The following is a 25,897-nucleotide window of genomic DNA, read 5'->3' as shown; positions in this document are numbered from 1 at the left end:
GCTAAATCTAGATAGTAAGTATATATGGACATTCACAGAACTATCCTTCTAGCTCTTCTGTATATTTGGCAATTTTCATAATGTCATGTCAGAGTAAAGACCCAGCCCTATCATTTGCAATGAAGTAACCTTAAGAAAGTCACTTTAAGACTGCGACTCTACGTTCTTCATCAATCAATGGGGACAATGATAACCAAACTTTCATAAAGCTCTTGAAAGTATTCAACAAGAATACTTTGGTATTTCAACATAGAAGCCTTGGTTTTAATGCTTGGCCCCTAAAAGCACTCAATAGATGCTAAACATTAGCATCATTAGAAGACACTGAACTGAAACACCTCCTGGTCTTTAAACAGACAAACAAACAAACAAACAAACAAACAAAGTTATGCCACATTAGTGTTAGAATTGCTCTGGCCTTTCACATAATACAAACTAACATGAGAGACCAATGTATGCTATTAAACCTATGTCCACTGACTTTATATAAAGATGAAATTTCAATATTAAAAAAAATTACAATCACCATGCAAACTACTCCCAAGGGAAAGTTAATATGATTCCACAGAAGCTTTAAGAGACCTGCTCATTGAAATGTCTGGAGAGAGAAGAAAAGGAGGGAATCCATAAAGGGATAAGGGATTTACGGCAAGTAGAATTTTGAACTGACATGTATAGCTATAATCTGGGAAATCTGAGACCCTAAGATCAGAAGATACATACTTTTTAAAAAATATAATTTATTGTCAAATTGACTTACATAAAATACCCAGTGCTCATCCCAGGAAGTGCCCTCCTCAATACTCATCACCCATTTTCCTTCTCCCCCAACACCCCCCATCCACCCTCAGTTTGTTCTCTGTATTTAAGGGTCTCTTGTGGTTTGCCTCCCTCTCTCTCTGTAACTACTTTTTCCCCTTCCCTTTCTCCATGGTCTTCTGTTAAGTTTCTCAAGATCCACATATGAGTGAAAACATATGATATCTGTCTTTCTCTGACTGACTAATTTCACTCAGCATACCTTCCAGTTCCATCCATGTTGCCACAAATGGCATGATTTCATTCTTTCTCATTGCCAAGTAATATTCCAAAGAACCACATCTTCTTTATCCATTCATCTACTTTTTTGAGAAAAAAGTAAAATTGTTCTCACATGGGATTATCCCATGACAAAACAACATTTTTTAAAAAATTACAATAAAATGTCCCAGCAATTTACACTAATGCTGGGATTAATGCTCTGACATTTAGGTAGCTTGACAGAGGTTCAAGATAGAGCAAGTCTGTACTGATGCCTAGAAAGGAGCCCACAGGCTGATCACAGATCCTCCCGTATCTAAACTGACATGGTCAACATCAGCTTTCTTTCCTAGGAGCATTCTCAGCATTCCTCAGCATTCTCTTGGTGAAATATCTTGAGAATGTAAGGATGTCTCTGTATTTTGAGGATCTTGGGCTAAACACTAACTAAGGAAAAGTTCTATAATGTTATTGCACTGAGTATGAAAAGATTCGTGCTTCAGGGACAGAAACTACAATTTGTCTTGGTCATGGTGAATTGGGAGCATACTTATGTTGAGCGGATTTGATTTCAATATGGGAGGCAATGAACGAAAACAACAAAAGAGCTCTATTGGAAATATATACAAAAATTTCTCAACTTCTTTTTCTATTTTCACTGTGATAGCGAACCAGTGACATCCTTTCAAAAAGACCTTCCGGGAAATGGGCAGAAAACATGAATAGACACTTCTCTAAAGAAGACATCCAGATGGCCAACAGGCACATGAAAAGATGCTCAACGTCACTCCTCATCAGGGAAATACAAATCAAAACCACACTCAGATATCACCTCACGCCAGTCAGAGTGGCCAAAATGAACAAATCAGAAGACTATAGATGCTGGAGAGGATGTGGAGAAATGGGAACCCTCTTGCACTGTTGGCAGGAATGCAAACTGGTGCAGCCACTCTGGAAAACAGTGTGGAGGTTCCTCAGAAAATTAAAAATAGACCTACCCTATGACCCAGCAATAGCACTGCTAGGAATTTACCCAAGGGATACAGGAGTGCTGATGCATAGGGGCACTTGTACCCCAATGTTTATAGCAGCACTCTCAACAATAGCCAAATTGTGGAAAGAGCCTAAATGTCCATCAACTGATGAATGGATAAAGAAATTGTGGTTTATATATACAATGGAGTACTACGTGGCAATGAGAAAGAATGAAATATGGCCCTTTGTAGCAACGTGGATGGAACTGGAGACTGTTATGCTAAGTGAAATAAGCCATACAGAGAAAGACAGATACCATATGTTTTCACTCTTATGTGGATCCTGAGAAACTTAACAGAAACCCATGGGGGAGGGAAAGGAAAAAAAAAGAGGTTAGAGTGGGAGAGAGCCAAAGCTCTGTCTTAAAAACTGAGAACAAACTGAGGGTTGATGGGGGGTGGGGGGGGGGGGGTGATGGGTATTGAGGAGGGCACCTTTTGGGATGAGCACTGGGTATTGTATGGAAACCAATTTGACAATAAATTTCATATATTGAAAAAAAAAAAAAAGATCTATAAGAACTTGGGCATGTTGCATCACAAAAAAAAAAAAAAACAACAACAACAAAAAACAAAAAACAAAAAAGACCTTCAGGTATAGAACATGGCCATCATCACTAACAGAATATCCCATGACAACTTTGTAATCAGTGAAGTTTTCTAATTTGTCCTTTGCTAACCTTAATTGGCTAAAATGAAGGAAATGGGGCTCTCTCACTATAACAAATACAGAAATTAGCGTCTCTACACTAGAGTTTCAGCATGTGCGCTGGCCAAAGGATATAAGCCCTTTTGCTCCTCTTAACAATTCACTTGGTAACTGTACTGAATTTCACCATCTTCTTAAAGCTCCCAAGTAACTCCCACTCCCCAGGCAGTTAACAACCACCCCAGCTTCCTGTTTTATCAAGCAAATTGAGATGATCAAGAATAAGGCATAACAACCTTTCTCCTCAATTTCTGTGACATTTCTGTTTCAGTAGGAATTTCTGTGACATCTCTCTTTTAGTAGGAATTTCAATAGTATTGCATATTCATTCATCTTTTTCATTAATTTCTAAACATATTCATTTATTTTTTATAAAGGATAACTTTATGTCATAGGCAAAATATACTAATCTTTAATTAAATAGCAGGAAAACTAATTCAGTGGCAAAAGAATCACCTCCTAATGATGAAATCATGTTTATGCTAGAAAAGCAAGGATGGTTAGTAAATCTATCAATATAATAAATTACATAACTTGTTCAATATGTAAGAGCATAATAATCTCAATTAAATGCTCATTTCTGAAAGAGAATGTCAGATACAGAGAAAAAGATGAATTCATTTCTTTATCACAATAAATCTATTTTAAACTATAAGCTAACATCAAATGATAACAAACATTCATTCCTATTAAATAAAACATTCCCATTACAAACAGGTAAGATAAAAATTATAATTAAATGAAAAATTATTAGAGAATCCAGTCAATTCCCACTGATACACAATAAGTGCTTAAAAATCAATAGTATCACATAGCAATAAATAATTAGTATACTTAAAAAACATTTCCTTCATAATCACAGCATAAGGGTATTTCTACATTATTTTATATTTTAACAATAAATGTGAATTTACCTACATTAAGGACAAAACAGGAAATTATAATAATTAACTGAAGAAATCACCATCTGATTGGATGGGATAAAAGAATGTGAAACAACAGGACTTCTCATAGTAATTTATAGGCTTTACAAATATCTTATCAAAATTCAAATAGAATTGTAGTTGGAACATGACAAGATTTTAATCTTCAACTGAAAGAATGAGTAATGTACAAAAGGAAAATACAGTTTTTAAAAAGAGGAGTAATGAAAGGAAATGACCTAGCAGATATTAAAATGTATTAGACAGCTGCAATAATTTAAAAGTGGGTCACTGTACGAAAATCAACAAATGGCGGGACAGGATACAAAACCCAGATACAGATCCTAGGATAAGAGCTCATCTATGACCTGGACTGGGGCCAGAATTCTGCCATTTATCCACTGTATGACCTAGAGTGGACTAGTTAACTTTTCTAAGCTTGAGTTACATCATTTATAAACAGAAGAAACAATGCAACCTACTTTATAAGGTGCTGTAGAAATGTAAGGATTGCACTTAGTGCAATACGTAGCCATAGAGGAAGCTCTCAAGAACTATGAGCTGCTATGATTATCCCTATTATTATTAACATTATTATATGATTAAGGAAGTGTTGCAAATCAACAGTGATGAGATAGATCATTCAATTATATTTGGACATCTGCTCCTCTGGAATAAAATTTTAACAATAATTATTATATTATTATTGTCACTGTCAATAATAATAATGTATAAAGCACAGTACTCAGTGCTTTACATACACAAATCCGTTTAATCACACTAATTCTAAGAGGTAGATACAATAATCACATCCCTTTTGCAAATGGGGAAACTAAGGCACAGAGCTGTTACTCTCTCGTCTTTCGATAATAAATAAACGTTAAAAAAACATTTTTTAATTAAAAAAATAAATTTTTTTAATGTTTATTTAAAAAATATTTTTTAATGTCTTATTTATTTTTGAGACAGAGAGGGACAGAGCATGAGCAGGGGAGGGACAGAGAGAGAGGGAGACACAGAATCCAAAGCAGGCTCCAGGCTCTGGGCTGTCAGCACAGAGCCCGATGCGGGGCTCGAACTCACGGACCGTGAGATCATGACCTGGGCCGAAGTCACACACTTAACCAACTGAGCCACCCAGGCACCCTGTTCTTAATGCTTATTTTTTAGAGAGATAGACAGAGTGTGTGTGTGGGGGGGGGGGGGGGGGGGAGGGGCAGAGAGAGAGGGAGACACAGAACCTGAAACAGGCTCCAGGCTCTGAGCTGTCAGCACAGAGCCCGATGTAGGGCTTGAACTCACAAACCGCGAGGTCATGACCTGAGCCGAAGTCAGACACTAACCGAATGAGCCACCCAGGCATCCCCTGCCTTACTTCCTACTATGATAAATCCCAAGTGAATTACAGGGACAAATTACAATAAAGACTTCATAAAAATGCTACAAATACATGGGTAAATATTTAGCTTCTCTTGAGGTGGACACTACCTTCCTAAACATAAATGCAGTAGAAAAAAGAGAAAAAAAAAGAGCAATAGGTATTACTACAAAACATGTTTTTAAACTTTACCTCAAAAACTTTGTAAGTAAAATTAAAACATACAAGAGTTAATGAAAAAAATACTTGCTAATCAATACAACAAATTATCAATGTCATTTTGTATAAAATTTTATGAATCAAAAAGTATAAAAACTTTAAAAGAGAATATTAGCAAAGGCATGAACAGCTAATTACAAAAAAGAATACTAGTGGTTAACACATGAAAAATATTTCTCTCACTAGTAAATTATAGACATAAATGATTAAGGTTTAAAGGATAGAAGTATGTGAGCAGTAAGAAAATAATTTCATTTTCATATAACCATCAGAAGAAAATATAAGCAAGTTAAATATAAATGCTGCAAAAAATTGAAAAATTTGTCCAGATCAAAATTACAATTTTTGTTTCATAATGTATAATAAAATCAAATAACACTCAGAAAATACTTGCACAATAAGAAAATAACATAACAGTCCCTTCAAAATGGGCAGAGACACAATCAGACATTTCATTGGAGATGGGATATAAATATCTCTTAAATATCTTAAAGGATGCCTTACAAGCTTCAATAAGTGAAATGAAAATCAAAATAATACATTATTGTTCCCATCAAATTATCCAAAATTATATAAAATATAATTATCCAGTGTTGGGAATTCAGGTACTTGCATATATAGTTGTAGGGGTCTATAAACTGGTTCAGCTGTTGTATTTTTTTAGGAAACACTGGAAATAAAACAATCCTATCCTCAGGGGAATCATTAAATTAACAATGGCACATCTACACTGTGCAATATACAGTAATACTATATACCAGTTAAAGAAGTTTAGTTGTCTTCTGTGTGTTTACATGGAAAAATCTCTAAGACATCATTAAGTGGCTAAAGTTACTTCAAAAAAAAATCGACTAAGCGTCTACCATACACCAGGTTCTAAGTGCTACGGATCTATCAATGAACAAAACAGACAAAAAGTCCTTGCCTTTGTGGAGCTTGTAACTACAGTGTAAAAAACGTACAATATTTGCGACCACTTTTATTTTTTAAAATCCCAAACCATGTATGTGTGTGTGTGTGTGTGTGTGTGTGCGCGCGCATGTGTTTGGGTGTGTGTGTATGCATGTATATGTACTCTAAAATGACGAGAGAGGTTACATCTATGGAAGTGAGTGGGATCGGGTGAGAGTCAAGCATATATCTACTTGTTCAGCACTATGTAATTTCTTCACAATGAAAATGTGTTCCTATATTTCTTATGTAACAAATGAACATTATAACTTCAAAATCAAACACTACATTGAAACTTTTACAAATTAGCTATGTAGTGCACACAAGGGAAGGCTTGAAGCAAAAAATAAAAAAAAAAAAACACTTCAGGAGCCATTTCTGCCTTTTTATTTATTTTTTACTTTTTTTAAAAGTTTTTTTTTTTGTTTATTTACTTTGAGAGAGAGAGAGCATGAGCAGGGGAGGGGCAAAGAGAGGGAGAGAGAGAAAATCCCAAGCAGGCTCCACACTGACACTGCAGAGCCCGATGCAGGACTCGAACTCATGACTCATTAGATCATGACCCAAACCGAAATCAGGAGTCAGACGCTCAACAGACTAAGCCACCCAGGCACCCCTCTGCCTTTTTAGGGTTACAACTCTATCCTGACAAACTACTTAAAAAGTGTCTGTGGCCAAGGGACTAGATGATGATCTAACTGGTGAGGAATGGAAACGAGAGCAACCTGAAGCTGCAGCAGATGTGGGCAAGACACCAGGAGCAGGAAGGGGTGCAGTGGGCGAGACACCAGGAGCAGGAAGGGGTGCAGTGGGTGAGACACCAAGAGCAGGAAGGGATGTGTGTAGGAGGGCAGGGCAACCAGTGTGCGTCCATCACAAGCCTGTATGTAGGAATAAAGTGGAAACTTCTCTGAGATGTGGAATGGAGATTAAAGAAGTAGAAATTAAAACAGTGAGAGCTACTTGTTGAGAACCCGGGAAATGATACAACCCCAATGTCCATAAATACTGAAATTAGTCATAGATGGAAAGACTCTAAGATGTCATTTATCTGTTAGTTCAGGGGAACATTCAGATCTGAAATTATGGTGGTTGATAAAATAATAGTGAGAGAAAACAAAATGTTTAAATGTTACAAAAATTCCAGAGAATTCAACTCACCCAGGCACTGAACTTACCTGGAATCAAACACATCATGCTTTGCAATAAAACAGGAGAAAGAGGAAAAAAAGAGGCAGAGGGAGGAAAAGAAGGAAGCAGGGAGGAAAGGGGTAGCTGTGAGCTAGCTAGTAGGAGAGAGGAAGGAGAAGCCCTTAGTTCTCCCAGGTACCCTTTTCCCTGGAAAAACAAAACCAGGCCTCTTCTGCCCCAAGAAAAAAACCATAGTTGATGGGCTGCCTGGGTGGCTCAGTCGGTTAAACGTCCAACATCGGCTCAGGTCATGATTGGGTTTGAGCCCCATGTAGGGCTCTGTGCTGACAGCTCAAAGCCTGTAACCTGCTTCGGATTCTGTGTCTCCCTCTCTCTCTGCCCCTTTCCTGTTCACTCTGTCTCTCAAAAATGAATAAATGTTAAAAAATAAATAAATAAATAAAATTCTTAAAAGACCACAGCTGAAATGCAGGGCTAGATTCTGTCCACTGAAGGCATTTTTCAAGGTAATTTTGAGTAGATAGGATTTGTTCCTCACTGATATTAAGCCCTATACCTTCAATTAAAATGCAACTTGGCCATAAAAATATAGTAAGCACCTCTGTGTATGTTCTGGAAAAAATGATGAGGCATACATTAAGTGCTATTCCAAATAGAAGTCGAGATTTTAAAAGATACAGAACAATTTAGAAGGCCATACATTTTGCTAAGTGTGGCTTTCACAGATTCCATCCTCTATTTTATTAAAATAAAGATTGTTGTATTTTATAAGCTGTTGATTGGCCTCTCTGGAGATATTTCCATGGAATTGAGGGAAAAAAGGAAACACGTTCTAACAGCTATTACAGTTTTTCATTGTTAATCAGTGCCATGAAGTGAACATTATTATTCCCCCCAAATATATATACATTGAAACTCTAATCTCTGATGGGATGGTATTAAGAGGTGGGGCCTTTGAGAGACAATCAGGGTTACATGAGGTCATGCAGGTGGAATCCCCACGATGGTATTAATACCCGTAGAAAGAGAGGAGGAGAAGGGCACCTGAGTGGCTCAGTCAGTTAAGTACCCAATTCTTGATTTCAGCTCAGGTCATGATCTCACAGTTTGGTTCTGGTTTGTGAGATTCCAGCCTACTTGGGATTCTCTCTCTCTCTCTCTCTCTCTCTCTCTCTCTCTCTCTCTCTCTCTCTCTCTCTCTCTCTCCCCCTGTCCCTCACCCGTGCACACCTGGGGCCACACTCTCTTAAAAATAAACTAAAAAAAAAAAAAAGAGAGAGAAGAGGGGCACCTGACTGACTCAGTTAGTAGAACATGTGACTCTTGATCTCAGGGTCATGAGTTCAAGCCCCACATTGGGCCTGGGGTCTCCTTTGAAAATACATACATACATAACTAAGAGATGACACAGGATCTCTCCCTCTCTCTTTTCCTGCACCAAGGAAGGGCATGTAAGAATATAACCAGGAAGAGGGCCCTCACCAAGAACTCGACCACAATGGCACCCTGGTCTCAGACTTCTAGCTTCCAGAATCGTGAGAAATAAATGTCTGTTGTTTAAGTCACCCAATCTACAGTATTTTGTTACAGCGGCCCAAACTGACTGCCACAATCAGATTAATTTATACAAACCTAAGTTCATTCTATTCAGGATCAATCAGATTTAGATTAAGAAACAATTTAAGTAATAAATAAAAATGACAGTGAATGGATTTAAGTAATGTGATTTGCCACAACTGAGACTGAGATTCTTGACGCAATTTACAAACTATTAGAAGCAGTGGTTTAACAGTGTAATTAAAAGAACAAATATTAGAATCAAATTGCCTGGATTTGAATCCTGATGCTGTCATGTATAAACTGTAAGACTGGACACATTACTAGGCCTATCCATGCCTCAGTTTCCTTATCTGTAAAACTGAAATACTAAGGGCACCTATCTCACAGGGTTCTTGGGAGGAGTTAATGAGTTAATGTATGAAGTACCTGAAACACTGTAAGTAATCAATGTTAACTGTTAGGATTTCTATAGAACCGATGGGAGTGGACAGCCATTCATCCCTTTATCCATTTATTTATTTTTTTAAGTAAATACTTGATAAAAACTTTCTTCTTGGTAGGTTTTGAAAATGCAAATTCCCAAATCTAAAGATGGATTTATGGCTCCACACCATATTTGTCTGTCTGACTCTTGGTTCTCTCTCTCTACCTCTCCTCCCCCAACTTCTTCCCTCTCTTGAGGGGGTAAGACTGGAGAGAAGACTAGATGAGGCAGAACATGAATGAGGAAAAAGGGAGTTTGTGTATTATCACTTAAAAGTGTTCAGTGTTTCCTTTTTTTTCCTCATGATGTATTATCTGTGTGCTACAAACTTTAGAGAAACAGATAAATTCTCAAGAAGCAATCCTAAAAAAAAAAAAAAAACAGCAACTAATCAAAAGATTTTAATGGTACCATGCAGAAGAATAGCACCACTTTATGTCAATAACAGAAGGTATTAGTCTTTTCTCCAAACAGAATAAAGAAAATATCTTTTAAAGCTCCAATGGTCCAATTTATAAATTCTTAGTTTAATAAACCATTAAAGTACATCAGCATACTGTATAGCTAAACTCCAGATAAAGTCTTACTATAGTAAGCCATTTTTTAAAAAAGGAAAGAAAAAGAAAAAATCTACAAGTGGCCAAGGTGTAGTGACTTGAATCCAGTCTCCCAAAATTCACTTCCATCTGGAACCACAGAATGTGACTCTACTTGGAAATAGGATCTTTGTAGATGTAATTAGTTAAGACGAGGTCATACTGAATTAGAGTGGGCTCCACATCCAATGACTGGCGTCTGCACAGAAGCAGACGCATACAGAGCATAAGCAGCCATGAAAAGACGGAGGTGCAGATTAGAGTCAAGCTGCCACAAGCCAAGGAATGCAGAGCCATGAACAGCCAGAAAGAGGCAAGAAAGGTTCCTCCCTAGAACTTTCACAGGGAATATGACCTAAAGACACTTTTCAGACTTGTAGCCCTCCAGAACTGTGAGAGAATGTATTTCTCTTGTTTTAAGCCACTCTGTTTGTGGTACTTTGTTATGACAGCCCCAGGAAACTAACACATCACAGAAAATGGCAGTCTCAGAATTCATTTATAAACTTGAAGATTTAAATGTCACACTAAGTGGCAACAAACAATGCTGTATTCTCCTAACAGGAAAGAAACACAGCTAGGAACAACAGATCTCATTTTACACATATGATACATGCGAAAGCAGTTGTGATATATGCGTGTATTGGCATAACAAATTATATTCCCAAATGACTTGAATTGCACAATTTTAAAAATGTTTCCTAAAATGCAATCCAGTATACTTAGTAAAAATCACATTAGTATTTCTTTGCTGACAGGGGCATCTATGTAATGCATAATGAATACAGGTATGCATCATACATTCTTAAAGGTATATATTCTACCTTCCTACAAATATTTGATAATTTTTAATTATTCAGTTATTTCTATAAAAACAACAACAACAAAGCACTAGTTATAGCCCTGACAGAGTTTTCACTAAAACTGGCCACCTTGAAGATCAATAGAGAGGTAGAACAAAAATTCAATTCTTCCTACAAATGTTTTTTTAGTACTTTTAATGACAATTTGATAAAGAAGTGTTGACTGGTTTAAAAAATTATAATATCTATTTAAAAATACATTTAACTGCTTATTAGAATATTGGGGTAGGGAGTTTTTTCTTTGTTCTGTACTCAGAAATCTATCCTCAAAAATTAATCCATGAATCGTTACTGGATATACAGAATTCATTGTTGTTTTGTAGCAGTCTTCCCACTTCCAAGGGAGGAAAAGGATCAATTAGAAAATAAAAACAATTATTTTACTATCTTTCTTGAAGACTAACAAAATAATATAGATATACAACAACAACCATTATAATAGCAAGCACTTTATATAGGACTTATTATCAGCCAGGCCCTGTTGTAGGTACTTAACTTGTATTATCTCATTTAATACTTACAAAAATTTCATGAAGCAGTTACCATTTTTTATCAGCTTCTTTAGATACCTAAGGAACAGGAAATTAAATAATTTGCTCCTGGCCACACAGTGGCTTCTCAGAGCTCCAGCTCTGAAAAACCACTGCACCACTTCTCATCTTAATATAGTTCACAGAAATGTATTTTCAAAAGAAAGGAAGAGGAAGGTGAAGTGGGGGGAGAAAGTCAAAGGATGAACTGGAAAAAAAATCATTAATCAGTAAACGAACCATAGGGTTTTAATAAAGCGGTATTAACCATTTTATATTCCTTTAAGAAGACAACATACATTAAGAATCCTATTATCCAAATTAAACTTTTGTGAAGACAAACAATGCTCAACAAGCACCTGTAGCCATCATCTCTGATACACAACCTCCAGGGTCTATTTTCTCTTCTTCCAACAATAGCTCTTTGAGGTGAAGAGCCCACACCCAGAAGAAGGTGAAGAAGCCCAGGTGGTCTGGCCTAAGGCAATCAGTACACTTCATTCTCTGGCCATAGTGACTGGCTCAGGAATAAGCACAGATCCAAGCCTATTCAATCAGAGTGAACCTCAGGAGTTTTTTTGAAACCTCCGGGAGGAAGATTAATTTATTTCTGCTGGCTTCAAAGTAGGAAGGAAATCCCCCAGGGGCTGACAGCTGTTATGTTGCAGTCCTTTGGACTCTAAGAGTAGAGCCAACAGCAAAGAAGCAGAACCAAAAAATGGAAAGAGTTCATCTAGTTTATTCTGACACTGTTTGAACCATGGGTTAAAGAGTACTTAACTTTATTTCTGAAATATTCAAACATGTAAACGAATTAATTCACTTTTTTCCCAAGGTCGTGTAAGTTAATTTTTTCCGAAATTTACACCTGAAAGAATCCTGATATAGATAACAGTACCTGGGAAGTCAGGTGAGGGTGGGAGTTGAGCAGCAGACCCAGAAAGGTAGAATAAGCTGAATGGAGGGATGAGGAGGAGGGGCTGTGCAGCGCCCTCTACTGTAGCCTAGGAGTTGTCAATCTTTCTTAACCATTATAAAATAGCTGAGTAAACGCTCACCTCTTGTAACATTGGTCTCAAACCATGTACTTATAGCAGCTGAATAACTAGGGGACTTAGTAGGCAAATTTCAGGATGTTGGGGTGTGTGGGTAATTTTTTGAGACCTGTAGAGGGTATGTCGATAATTTTTTGAGACCTACAGAAAAGAAGCTAGCTTTCAAGAAAGTAGGGAGGGATGAGATCATCATCTGTTCTGAGGAGAAAGGTCTTTTCTGCTTGTGGCCAACAATTCAAGAAGTTTGCGAATCCAGTTATCCAGAGCCTTGTAGGTTTGGGAAAGCTAAATTTCATACTCCAATCTAAAGCAATAGAAGGCACATTGGTGGAAAACAAAACAATAAGCCCAGGACCAGAAGGTGCCCTGACATGCAAGCCCCTGTAAGTAGCTGCCTTGCTTCCTGCCTAAGGAAAAATTCCTTCTAATTGTACAATCACAGTTGGGTGCAGTCTGGACCAATGAGCATGTCAGCTGTGCCTTCCTGTCCCAGATTCTTATAACTAAAGGAATGGATTAACAATCATGTGATCCTCCTGGCTTCAATATATCCTAGACCTTAAATCTAGGAAATTTCGTCTCCATTTCTCTTCAGCTGCCCACACCCTCTGAAGACAAACAATGCTCTACAAATATCTGTACTTATCATTTGTCCTTCCCTTCTTCCAGTGTCTGTTCTTTCTTATTCCAATAACATCTCTGACTTTCTTTCAGGTGCCATTCTCTTGCCCACCTTGAGATACAGCATCCCACTCACAGACTTCAACCATCAACCTACCACCTTTTCCCCTTAATCCTGGTGTGTTAGTCCTCCCTTATCTGAGGTTTCACTTTCTGTGGTTTCAGTTACCCGATGTCCACTGCAGCCCAGAAGCAGATGATCCTCCTGACTTATCATCACAAGGTCAGTAGCCAAACGCTATGCCACAATGCCCGTGTTGTTCACCACACTTCATCTTATCATGTAGGCATTTTATCATCTCCCATCGTCACAAGAAGGATGAGTACAATAAGATATTTTGAGAGAGGTCACACTCACATAACTTTTATTGCCATAATGGTTCTATTTTATTATTAGCTATTATTGTTAATCTCTTGCTATGACTAATTTATAAATTAAATTTTATCACAGGTATGTATGTATGTACACATGTATGTATAGAAAAATACACATATGTAGGGCTTGGTACTATCCACAATTTCAGGCATTCACTGGGGGTCTTAGAATGTATCCCCCATAGATAAAAGGGGACTACTGTACACATTTTCTCCAATTTCAGTAAACCTCCTCCCCCCCACCCCCCAAGTGCTCTGGCTTGCCCATTTCCTTTCAATTTTCAGTCAACACCATCTCTCCTCTTTTCTTTATCCTGGGCGCAAGTTCAGATTATATTTTTCTGTTTCCCCTGCAGTTAGGTGAGGCCAAATGACTCAGTTCTGGTCAATCAATGGAATGGAAATGCAAACAAGTGTGTGACATTTTCAGGCTGGTCCTTAAATCTTCCCTCACTCAGGCTTCTTTCTCTTTCCCATCTGTTAGAAGGATAAAGAAGATTCTAAAGTCCATGACTGACCATGTAAACCAGGGATGGATGCCCCTTACTCTCACCACCAGCATCTCAATGACCTTCAGTGGATTGTTACAGCAGGGTCAATTAAACTGTTACTGTATTAAGCTACTGAAACTCTGGGGTTGTTTGTTACTTGGTTGACTTGTCCTAATACATCAATCAAAACTATTCATATGAGATTATACAATCTTTTATTTCAACCTGTCTTTTCAAAATTGTAACCCTTCTGTTCTCTTGACTTTATTTGCTGCCTTCCTGGAAAAAAAAACTCAGCTCAGGATATCAATTCCATTGTCTGCTTTCTAAGCTTTATGCTACCTTCTAGCTATAAGGTAGAAGAGTAATTCATAAGACCAAAAGAACTGGTACTACCTCAGGTGATCCCCAACACTACCAGTCCACCTATTTTGACAACCTCCCCTATGTTTCTTGAGCTCTAGGAAACATCTAATACTAATCAGCATTCCCTCCTTGAAACCTTCTCTTTCATTGGCTCTCATTGTACTGCTCTCCAAGTTTTCCTACCTCTTTCACTTCTTAGACTGCTTTTCAGTTCCTCATTCTGCCCTAACTCTTATTTCTCCATTACCCTTTAAATCCCTTATGTTCTTCTGTTTTTATCCATTGGAGACAACCTCATTTACTCCCATGACTTCCATGACTACCATGTACATACATTGACAGCTGTAAAACATATCTCCAGTCTAGACAAGTCTTGAACCTCAACCCTCCTGATATTTCCAATAGGCACAAAAAATGTATCTGGCTGAAGTCACCACCTTCTCCCATCTCCTCTGAAATCTGCTTTTCCTTCGCCTGCACTCCCTTGGTCAATGGATCCCCTTAGCCATAGCCTGGAAAGATGACTCCCTCCTTCCAGCTCCACAACTATTTATAACTCTTCCCATCCTCTAAATATAATTTGAATCTGTCACTTCCACATACCTATTGCTACCAACATTTGTATTTTCTTACCTGAATTATTTCAAAAACACCTCCGCCAATTTCCAAACCTCTAGTTTTACTCCTCCAAATCATCCCATATGCCTGACACACAGATCGTTCTACCATACAAGTTAGATGACATCCCTTTCCTACTGGATATCTCAATGGCTCCCTACTACCTTTGGAATAAATAATTCTCCGTCTCTTCTCAACTCTAGACACTTTTATCAAACGTCCCTCTGGACATTTTTACTCCTGTCTCCCACAGTGACTCATATTCAATATATCTACCCTTCCTAACGCTGAAACCAAATCTGAGTTTCTTACCATATTTCTTTCTCCATGAACAGCATCTCCATTCATCTGTGCCTAAATCAGATATCTAAACAGCATTGGGGATCATCCCCAGCCCTCTCCTCAACATCCAATTCATCGTAAATCCTTTAGACTCTTCCTGTTTATTATGTCCTGAATTCATCAGCTTCTCCTCAAACCCATCACACATAGCTTAGCCCAGATCACCATAATCTCTTGTCTGCAACAGCCTTCTAACTAGTCTTTTTCTAATCTCATCCTCCCTTCAAAACCTTTCACATGTAGGCAGAATAATCATTCTAAGATGTTATGATTGTGCTTAAAACCTTACAATGATACTCCACGGCTTTCAGCAACACACACACACACACACACACACAAAATAGCTGTAATGGAGCTTAGGTCCTAGTGAAGGAATATGAAAAAATAAATAAGATAACAAGATAATAGATAATGTCAACAAGGAGGGGCGGGATGGTGATTTTAGATCTTCGTGTTCAGGGCCAGCCCATTCCAGAAGTGGTATTTCAGTGAGACCTGAAGGATCAGAAGGAGCTAAGCTTGAAAGAGGAGGCCAACTTCAATTTGCTTACTTACCATCATCCCCACTGGGCTGTGAGCTCCTTGAGGATAGGACCCATGATTTATTCATCATTCTATTCTAAACATCTACCACAGGTTTGGGTACTCTTAAGTGTTGGATACATATTTGATGAGTGAAGGGATGAATGAAGGTTACAGTTAAATTACTGGGCAGTGCAACTTTAGGCTAATTGTGTGCTCACATTTTTTTGTACATATGTTGACATCAACTTGTGGAACTTCCAAGATGACAAATTTCTAGGAAGCCAAAAACTAATGGGATTGACTTTAAAGAGGAGTTTTACTTTCCTTAAATCCTTCTAAAATATTTCAGAGCAGATTCTGCACAGAAGAATCTTTTACAACCAGGAGCCTGAAGGGAATATCAGAATGGATAAACACTTGCTAGGATAGCACAGGATATTTCAGCCCCATCAACTCCAGGATCAGTTAACAGTCTGGGCTCCAATGGCCCCTGACTTTGAGCTTTTTGATAGGCCAAAACTTTTTGTAGAAACTGAAATCAACCTCAGACATTCAGATTCATAAAGAAATGATTTCAAGTAATCATGGTTCATTTCTGCTCAGCAGCTAAAAACAATAAAAGATTCTCTAAAATATACTATATTGCATTCAATGACTGAATTTGATCCTGATATATAAGATATACAGGTTCATAACACTTTACTTGCAAAGTAAAAGGTTTTTCTTTTAAAACAAACAAACAAAACAAAAATGAAGCAGCGAAACCTAACCTGACAGAAAAATACGTTTATCTTTCATTTAATCTACTTAATGGGACTATTCATTTGTTTTACTGTAGAACCGTGATGTGTTTAATTAAAGGGTGCTGTCTCTGACCCCACAGAGATATTGGGTAATATAGGAAATATGCAATATACTTTTTTTCTAAACTCCAAAAAGTTCTGGCATTAAAGGTGCATCTGACCGTAAGGATTTTGGGTAGGGATCTGTATTCTATTATTACACTCACTCAATTCTATTTTCTTGAATTTTAAAACTTCCATAATGTATGGGCTTTTAAGTACTCAGGGAAAGTAAGTCACAGAAACACAATTAGCATTATTTTAGCATTTGGAAGCAATCTATAATTGAAAACTCTTTGGAGTTTCCTTTCAGATCTGATTTAAAATATGCATTTATGCCACTATACTCTCACTTTTCCAATAAGTATAAACTTCTACGAGCTAGCGCTTCTGACCATGAGGAAGGTTTTATGGATAAATCCTTTATACCACACATCTAGCCTTAATCTGGGCATTGCAAGCTTCAGAACAATTTGCCACAGCTTCTAATTTTCCCAAGTGTTTAATTGTTCTCATTTTATAACTTTTGTAATTTTCTTAGATTTTATATTTTTTCTCCCTGAAGTTTCAAGAACAGTACCTACCTGCTAACAGCAAGGTTTATACTGTTTGCAGGCATACACCCAGTATCCAGCTGCAAACCTCATTAGGTAAATTATTTCTGATTCTCATCAGAATCAATCATCCTACAGAAATGTTTTCTATTTTTCCCATCACACAACTGAGCAAACTTGGGTTCAGTTTGTCCCAGGCCACATGGCTACTAAGTGACAGAGCAGAATTTAAACCCTGGAATGTCTAGTTCCAAAGTTTGTTTCTTCCAAAACATCATGAGGCAAATAATTGGCCCACGCTCCAATCTCAGTCTCAACTTGAGCACAATTGGAAGAAAGACTTTAAAGCTGCTTCATCCATGGTAGAAATAAGAGTGTAATTTTTTTGGTCTTTTTTAAATGTCTATGCCAGAAATTTGACAGTATCTTTACACTTCCATAAAATGAAGATACAATATCTGGTTTTAAAAGATTCAACTTTAAAGCCATGTAAGATAGGAATTGATGTAATTTTGGTTTTGTTTTATTTTTTTAAATAAATACAAATAATTATAATTAAGTTGACTTATAACAAATACATCGAAAACCAGGGGTTTAATACCCACCTTTTACAAGTACCAACTACATTTATTGGAAACATTATCATACAAGTGGTAGAGAAAGGCTTACACCTTGTAACAACAGAGCATAAAGGGACAGAGATGAAGATCATTAATGATTTTAATTATTTTAAGGCCCATTAAAATTAGAGAAATAATCAAAGCACCCACAATGTTAAGGGTTTATTATTACAGCATTTTAGAGTATACTAGTTCATACCTTTCAATCACAGCAAGTTATTAGCAGTGAAGGGATGAACCCTCTTAAGAGGATTTTTATATCAATGATAGAGTGTTACGGACAAGACAACCTAAGTTAAAAAAAAATTAGTAGCAAGCGCTAGTTGAGTTAATCAGTTAAAGACAAACTCTGCCCTTGGGAAGCTAAATGAAAAAGCAACAGTAAAGCTTACAGAACTTAGCTCGTACAATTTGCCTTGAAGGCGGAAGATTGGTTCCCTGAAATAGCAAAGAATTATATGCTTTAGTTCAGAAAAAAGTTTTTAAAATAAAGTCTGTTATTACCTCTTCTCCTTTCAAAACAATGGAAAAACTTCTAGAGCAGAGGTTTCAATTTGTTCAATAATTGTACCTCTGAATTTAAAAAAACCTATAAAATCATCATTGTTTTGACTTGAAAAGAAATAACAATGCAAATATTCATTATCACATAAAACATAAAAGAAACAGCAAACTGTCAGAGTTAATGCAATCTCTGCAGAGCGCTATTAGTCAGAGACAGCTGGTCAGCCCAAAACACAAAAACTCAAAAGATCAGATCTTCTTAGGAATTAACATCTTCATTAACCAACAAAAATTTGGTATGGCAGCGATAAATCCAACAACTGCCTTCTTTTATGAGCTGTCCCTTCACTGTTACCAAGCTGTGCAAATGTGTGAACTAGTCAGCAGCATCAGAAGCTCATGCAACTACTCACCATATTTTAACCTTGAACTGACTCACAGATTCGATGTTAAATCAAATTTAGGGGTAACATAAGCAAGCAAAGTAAGACACAAGGAGTCAATTTTGAAAAGCAGAGCAAGTAGCAGAAAAGTTATTTAAAATAAATCAATAAAGTTAAGTGCATAAAGTAGCAAAAAAAAAAAAAAAAAAAAAAGGGCAACACACTCCAAAAACCTTAAAAGCAAAAACAAAACAAAAAGCTGCATTTTCAGCAAGATTTGCACATGATTAATTTGCATTAAAAAGCAGTCAATCAAGCGACTGAGTTCAAACTTTGGGGAGAGTGCATGCACTGATTATTTTAAAAATTCCTACCTGATTTCCAATTGTGTTTTTCTTGTGAACCTGACTGCTCCTCTGCTGAGCACTAAGAAAAGCAAAGGAGAAGAGCACTGAAGAAACTTTGGGAACAAGTAACAGATATTAAAATATATACAGGCTTTCAAAATATATCAACAACTGAAGCAGAGCAAACACCAAAACTCCGGGAAGGAAATTCTGGAAGCAGTTTAATTCTGGAAGCAAAACCAACTAAGGGGAATTAGTACCAATTAACAAGCCCAAAACAAAAACATAACACCACAGGATAAAAAGCTGTATTGCTACATCAGTGACAGGAGTTTGTGCAAGTATTTGTGATGTCCTAGTATGTATACAGACAGAATAGTTGTACTGAAAATTAACAGTTAATACTTATTGAATATACATATCAAATAAATGTCATGTTCTAAGTGCTTTGTAGGTATTAGTGATTTTGATTTAAATTTTAATTTTAACCCATGAGATAGTTACTATTATTTTTCTCATTTTACAGATGGAGAAAATGAGTCACAGAGAAGCAAAGTGGCTTTCCCAAAGTCACTCAGCTAATAAGTACCAATTAGTCTGATTCCAGATCCCAAACTCTCTGTGAAATTACCCAAACTCAATGCTTTGAATTCTACATTCCGACAACTCCTACAGTGATCTCTAGCTTGGACCTTTCTCCCCAGCTCCAGACACATAAATGTTTTTGACAACTCATGCTTTCCACTTGATGTCTAATGCACATCTCAAACTTAATGTGCCAAGACTGAACTTATGATCTCTTCCCTAAAACCTGCTCCACCACAGTTTTCCCCTCCTCAATTAGTGGCAATTCCATATTTCCAAGTGCTTAAGCCAAAATCCTTGATTCTTCTCTCTCTCGCACTCCATATCCAATCACAAGCATATGCTATTGACTCTACGTTTTAATATGTATTTAAAATTCAACAATGTATTAAAATTCAACAGCTTGGGGTGCCTGGCTGGCTCAGGTGGTGGAGCATGAGACTCTTGATCTTGGAGTTATAGGTTGAAACCGCATGTTGGATGTAGAGATTACTTAAAAACAAAAGTCTTTTAAAAAGAAATAAAATAAAATTCAACATCTTTTTACCACCTTCATTGCTAGCACATTGGTCCAAGCCACTGTCATCTCTTACTTGTGTGGTTGTGATCACTTACTCGGGTCTCTGTTTCCACACTTGTCCCCCTAACACTGATTCTCAACACAGAGGCCAGAGTGAGTGATCCTTTTAAAAAGGGGATCCTTGCCACTCTTCCGCTTGAAACATTCTATACTACTATGCAATACCATTCTACTCAGGGTAAAAGTCCTTACAATGGTACAGGCCCTACTCAACTGACCCCCACCCTCTGCCTCTTTGAATCATCACCTCTCCCCACCTTGTTCACTGGAGAGGTCCAGCCACACCGACTCCATTCTTTTTTTCGAGCCCACCAAGCATACTCCCACCTGAAGCCTTGATATGCTTCCCCCATACATCTGCATGGCTCTTGATGGCACCTCCTTCAAGTCTTTGTTCAAATTTATCTTTTCAGTGAGACCTACTATGATCACCCTATTCAAAATTGCATGCCTCCCTCCTCCAGGACTCTCATCCTCTTTATACTGTTCTATTTTTCTTTATGGCACTTTTCACCTTCAAACATACTATATAGTTTACTGATTTGTGTGTCTATTTTCTGTGTTCTTCCATTAGAATGTAAGCTCCTTGTAAGCAGAGGGTTTTGCCTGTTCCATATCCCCAGTGCCTAGAAACTACTTTGGCTTCAACAAATATCTGCTGAATGAAAAGTCCAATGAGACTGATATCATTATAACATGAGCAAAGAGGCGTTAAGAGCCTGATATGACCCCGACAATTTAACCCCAGAGCCCAGATATTTATATGTGATGTTACTGTTTCTGTCAAAAGAATTGAAGGCTTTCTTTTCAGCTAATCCATAAGTAAACACCTATTGATACAAGAAAACACAAGTCATTGGTGGTAATTCTGAGAAGACTAGTAATAACTGAATCCTCTCACTGGTTGTTTAATAGTTTATAGAAGCTGTTTTGGAGATTGATGAAATAGTCTAAAACAGAAAAAGTAGATTAAAGTCATTAATCAACAATTTATTTAAAAAAATTTATGTTTATTCATTTTTGAAAGACAGAGACAGAGTACAAGCAGGGGTGGGGTGGAGAGAGAGGGGGACACAAAATCTGAAGCAGGCTCCGAGCTGTCAGCACAGAGCCCGATTCAGGGCTCGAATTCATGAACTGCGAGATCATGACCTGAGCCCAAGTCAAACACTCAAACCGACTGAGCCACCCAGGTGCCCCAACATTGTTTTAAGTTTATTTATTTTTATTTTGATAGAGAAAGTGAAGGTGGGGGAGGGGATAAGGGGGGAGAGGGGGAGAGAGAGAGAGAGAGAGAGAGAGAGAGAGAGAGAGAGAGAGAAAATATCCCAAGCAGATTCTGCACTGACAGTGCAATGCAGGGCTCGAACCTACAAACTGTGAGATCATGACCTGAACCAAAATCAAGAGTCAGACCTTAACCAGCTGAGCCACCCAGGCACCCCAAACAAAAAATTAAAGTGATGGGATATTATGATTCAGGAGCACAGCACAAATCACACATTTAGAAAAGTTGTTCAAAATAGCAATCTTTTATAATCTCCAGTTCTTCTTAAGCTGCTTCTCCTTACTCAAACTCGTGAAGAAATATATACTGCATTCAAATGAGGCTGGGGAAGGCACCAGTGATAAAAGGTCACACAGCATATGATTCCTTAAGATATTATGTGTGTATTTTTAGTTGTTTTTCAATTTGCTAATTTCAGGGTTTCAGCTTCTTCTTTCCTCATTATTGTTATTTTACTAGTTTTTAGTTAAATGCTTGCTTCCCTTAATCACTATGAAATTCATCTCTCTCCAACCATTTCTCTACATAATCCAAATTTAAATTATTCAGGTTTTTGTGGTGAAATTTTAAAGGAGACAAAGTTTGTGTTAGGCTGTGGCCAGGGGTCCGATGCTTCCACACTGACTCCTGGCTTCTCACCAGGCCCTGAAGCATGGAGTGTGTCTGAACGTATTATTCCTCTGGGGCTTCAGATTTTGGCCATGCTTTCTTTCTCTAGGGACTGCAGGTTTCTCCTCTTCTGGGAAGAACTGGGACAGCTACTATTGTAGTATGACCATGCCATCTTCCTGGCAATGGTCATCCATTCCAACCACCATAATTCTCTTTTAGGGTTTTCTTAAGGGGAAATGTTTTAAAATAAATCACTGACTATTATGATCATTTCAAACTATGATAGATCCATGGGTGTTTAAAGTAGGCAAACTATCGGGGACCTTTGAATTATGTGTAGGTCCCCTTAAATCACATAAGAGAACAAAACAGAACATAAAGCAAAAGCCAGAGATTGCTGATGACTCCCTGTGCTACCTTAATAAAAAAAATATGGCTCTTATAGTGTGTGTGTGTGTGTGTGTGTGTGTGTGTGTCTGTGTATTTGTGTGTATAGATAGAAACAAAGGGTGGGGGGACTGGAGTAGCTGTTTCTTAGGTTCCTTTTATTTATTATTATTTCTTTTAATGAGAGAGGGAGAGTACGTGTACATGAGCAGGGGAGAGAGTCAGAGGGGGAGACAGACAGAGAGAGAGAGAATATCTTGAGCAGGCTCCACACTTAGCCCAGAGCCTAACGTGGGGCTTAATCCCACAACCCTGGGATCATGACCTGAGTCAAAATCAAGAGCCTGACACTCACCAGACTGAAGCCACCCACGTGCACCTCTTAGGTTCCTTTTACATCCAAGATTCCTTGAGACGCAAAGTTATTTTCAGAAGCTTATGACCGACATTAGGTGAAGAGACTTTGCACTGACAGAAACTTTATCTACTCTGCAATCCTAGTTAGGATCTACCATATTCCAAGAATATGCAAAAAGAAAAAGAGATTTATCTTATAAGCCAATCTCAAATATTAGTGTTAAAACAAACACTAAATTAACTGTACTTTTGACCTAAAGAATAATCTTTTCACAGCAACTGGCCCCATAAAAATACTTATTAATGATGCATTTAGGTACTTGAAGTTACCCTATAAACAACATAATAAAAACCAAACTGTCTAGTTAGAAAACATTCTTTATCTTAACTCTTATATATGCAATGATGATTGAACTGAAAGCATTTCAAAATATTTATTTAAAAATGGGAAGACTTCTGGGAAAATGGCAGAGGAGGAGGATCCTAACCTCACCTGGTCCAACTAACACACCTAGTAACAGCCACGTCAGCACAACCAAAGCAGAAAATGACCTGAAGAATGGCAGAACAGACTTTCCACAGTTAATTGTAGAGAGGAGGCCACATCAAAAAAAGGTAGGAGGGGCAAAGACATGGTGGGGAACCAAACTCCCAGTGAGACTAATCACAGATGGGAGGGACACTACAAGCACGGAGAAGGTAGAGAAACAGACTCCATCCCAGGCACCCCAGGCACAGGGGACCTGCACTAGAAATACAAGTGCCCGTAACATTTGGCTTTGAAAACTAGTGGGGCTTAACTTCATGAGTTTTTTACAACCAGTGGGGCTTAACTCCAGTACTTTAAAAGTCGGCAGGCTTAGTTCTGGGAGATGTGGAAAGCAATAAGAAACTGCGTCTCTGCCCTAATGAGACAGGACAACAAACGATCCCACCAAGATATAGCACAGAAGCAGCAGTTTGAAAAGTGCATGGGGTTTATGGGCAGGAGAGTTATTTAGTAATCTCAGAATGCATGCTGGAGTGACAGAGAGCTTTAGGAGACTTCTCCAAGAACAAAAGAGCCGGCAAGTGCCACTTCTTCCCACTGCCCCGCCAACCCCTGGCCCAAGCCTAGGTAGCCAGACACCTGTGAAAACCAGCTTGAGCACCCTCCACCTATCTTGTTGACACCGTGCACTCCACCCCTGCATTCTCCTGTGGATTCAGCCCATCCAACCTGCCTCATTCTGCCAGAGTCCCTCCAAAGTGGCTCCTCCTGCATCTCATCCTGCAAGCGGCCGCAAAAGGGGCTGGCAACACTCCAAGGTGACGCCTGCCCTGGTGAGAGGGGAAGAAACTACACACACCAATCCCACTGCAGCCCCAGCAGCTGGCCTTACCCCGGCAGGCTGGACAGAGTGCCCTGCTGATCAGTGCATCTGCAGCCCCAGCAGAGGGTCTTAGTCTCACTGCCAGCCCCGCCCACCACAGAAACCTCCAAAGAGGCAGCTCCAGGGGAGAGCCCTGCAGTTTGAGGTTACTTTGCAGCCCTAACAAACAGTCCTCTGGCCTGACTGCTGACGTCACCCAGCTACAAGTCCACGGGGACCTCCAACTGGCCTCCTAACAGCACAGGGACCAAATCTTGCCCACAACAGGTAAAGTGAGCCACTGCAGCTGACTGGACTGAAGGCAAACAAGGTTTAACCACAACAGTAGGGTGTATGGAACCCACACAGGAGACACCCCTGAAGCTCCTGGTTCCGGTGAACAGAGGGTATTGTGCCACAGAGCACCATAGGACCTCTTCCTCATAATGTCACTACTTTCAAGATCCAGGAAACATAACTGCCTTTCCCAATACATGGAAACAAACATAGATAGTGAAACAAAATGAGGAGACAGAGGAATATGTCACAATGAAAGAACAGACGAAATCACAGCAAAAGAGCTACATGAAACAAAGGCAAGCAATATGCCTGATTAAAAAAAAATCAAAGTAATGGTCATAAAGATACTTACTGGACTTGAGAAAAGAATGGAGGCTCTCAGTGAGACCTTCAAGAAAAAGATAGAAGATAGAAAACAAATAGAACCAATCAGAGATGAAGAATTCAATAAATAAAATTAAAAATACACTAGAGGCATCAATAGTAGCTTTGAGAAGGCAGAAGAATGGATCATAAAGCTGGAAGACAGAGTACTGGAAAGCAAACTGAACAGTAAAAAGAAAAAAGAATAATAAAACTGAGAATAAGTTAAGGGAGCTCAGCAACATCATCAAGCATAATAACATTTGCATTATAGGGATTCCAGGAGGACAAGAGAGAGAAAAGGGGGCAGAAAATTTATTTGAAGAAATAATAGCTGAAAACTTCCCTAATCTGTAGAAGGCGTCAGATACCTGATTCCAGAACGCATGGAGAGCCCCCAACAAAATCAACCCAAGAAGGTACACACCAAGGCACATAATAATTAAATGACAAAAAGTAGCGATAAAGAGAGAATTTTAAAAGCAACAAGAGAAATCAGTTACATACAGGGAAACCCAGAAGACTATCAGCTGGTTTTTCAGCAGAAACTCTGCAGGCCACAAGGGAGTGGCATGATTTATTCAAAGAGCTGAAAGGAAAAAACCCGTAACCAAAAACACTCAGCAAGGCTATCATACAGAATAGAAGGAGAGATAAAGAATTTCCCAGACAACAAAAGTTAAAGGAGTTCATCACAACTAAAGCAACCTTACAAGAAACATTAAAGAGAATTATTTGAGTAGAAAGAAAAGCCCATACTCAGGAGAAAGAAAATTGTGAAAGGAAAAAATTTCACAGTAAAATACAAACATAATAAAAATTAATCACTTATAAAACTAGTATGGGGGTTAAAGCACAAAAGCAGTAAAATAAATTATATCTATAAAAATCAGTTCAAGAGATTCACAAAATAAAAGAAAGTAAAATATGGCATCATATACATAAAACATG

At 38.1% G+C, this 25,897-nt stretch overlaps 1 protein-coding gene across 10 annotated transcripts in view; it reads right to left on the bottom strand.

Moving 5' to 3' along the window:
• DNM3 (dynamin 3) overlaps positions 1-25,897 on the bottom strand; it is a 573,673-nt gene that overhangs the window by 289,616 nt on the left and 258,160 nt on the right. For 7 of the 10 annotated variants that reach the window (XM_060643523.3, XM_060643524.3, XM_060643514.3 and 4 more), the window contains exons 13-14: positions 19,150-19,201; positions 18,297-18,326 (exon numbers count right to left, since the gene is read on the bottom strand). In XM_060643523.3, coding sequence (XP_060499506.1) covers positions 18,297-18,326; positions 19,150-19,201 — 82 coding nt within the window. The remainder of the gene's footprint in view (positions 1-18,296; positions 18,327-19,149; positions 19,202-25,897) is intronic. The other 3 variants (XM_060643515.3, XM_060643521.3, XM_060643517.3) reach the window with 1 other exon arrangement.

This window comes from Panthera onca, chromosome F1 (assembly GCF_046562875.1).
Source record: "Panthera onca isolate mPanOnc1 chromosome F1, mPanOnc1 haplotype 2, whole genome shotgun sequence".
Lineage (NCBI taxonomy): Eukaryota > Metazoa > Chordata > Mammalia > Carnivora > Felidae > Panthera > Panthera onca.
This window is presented reverse-complemented; position numbering and strand designations above follow the sequence as displayed.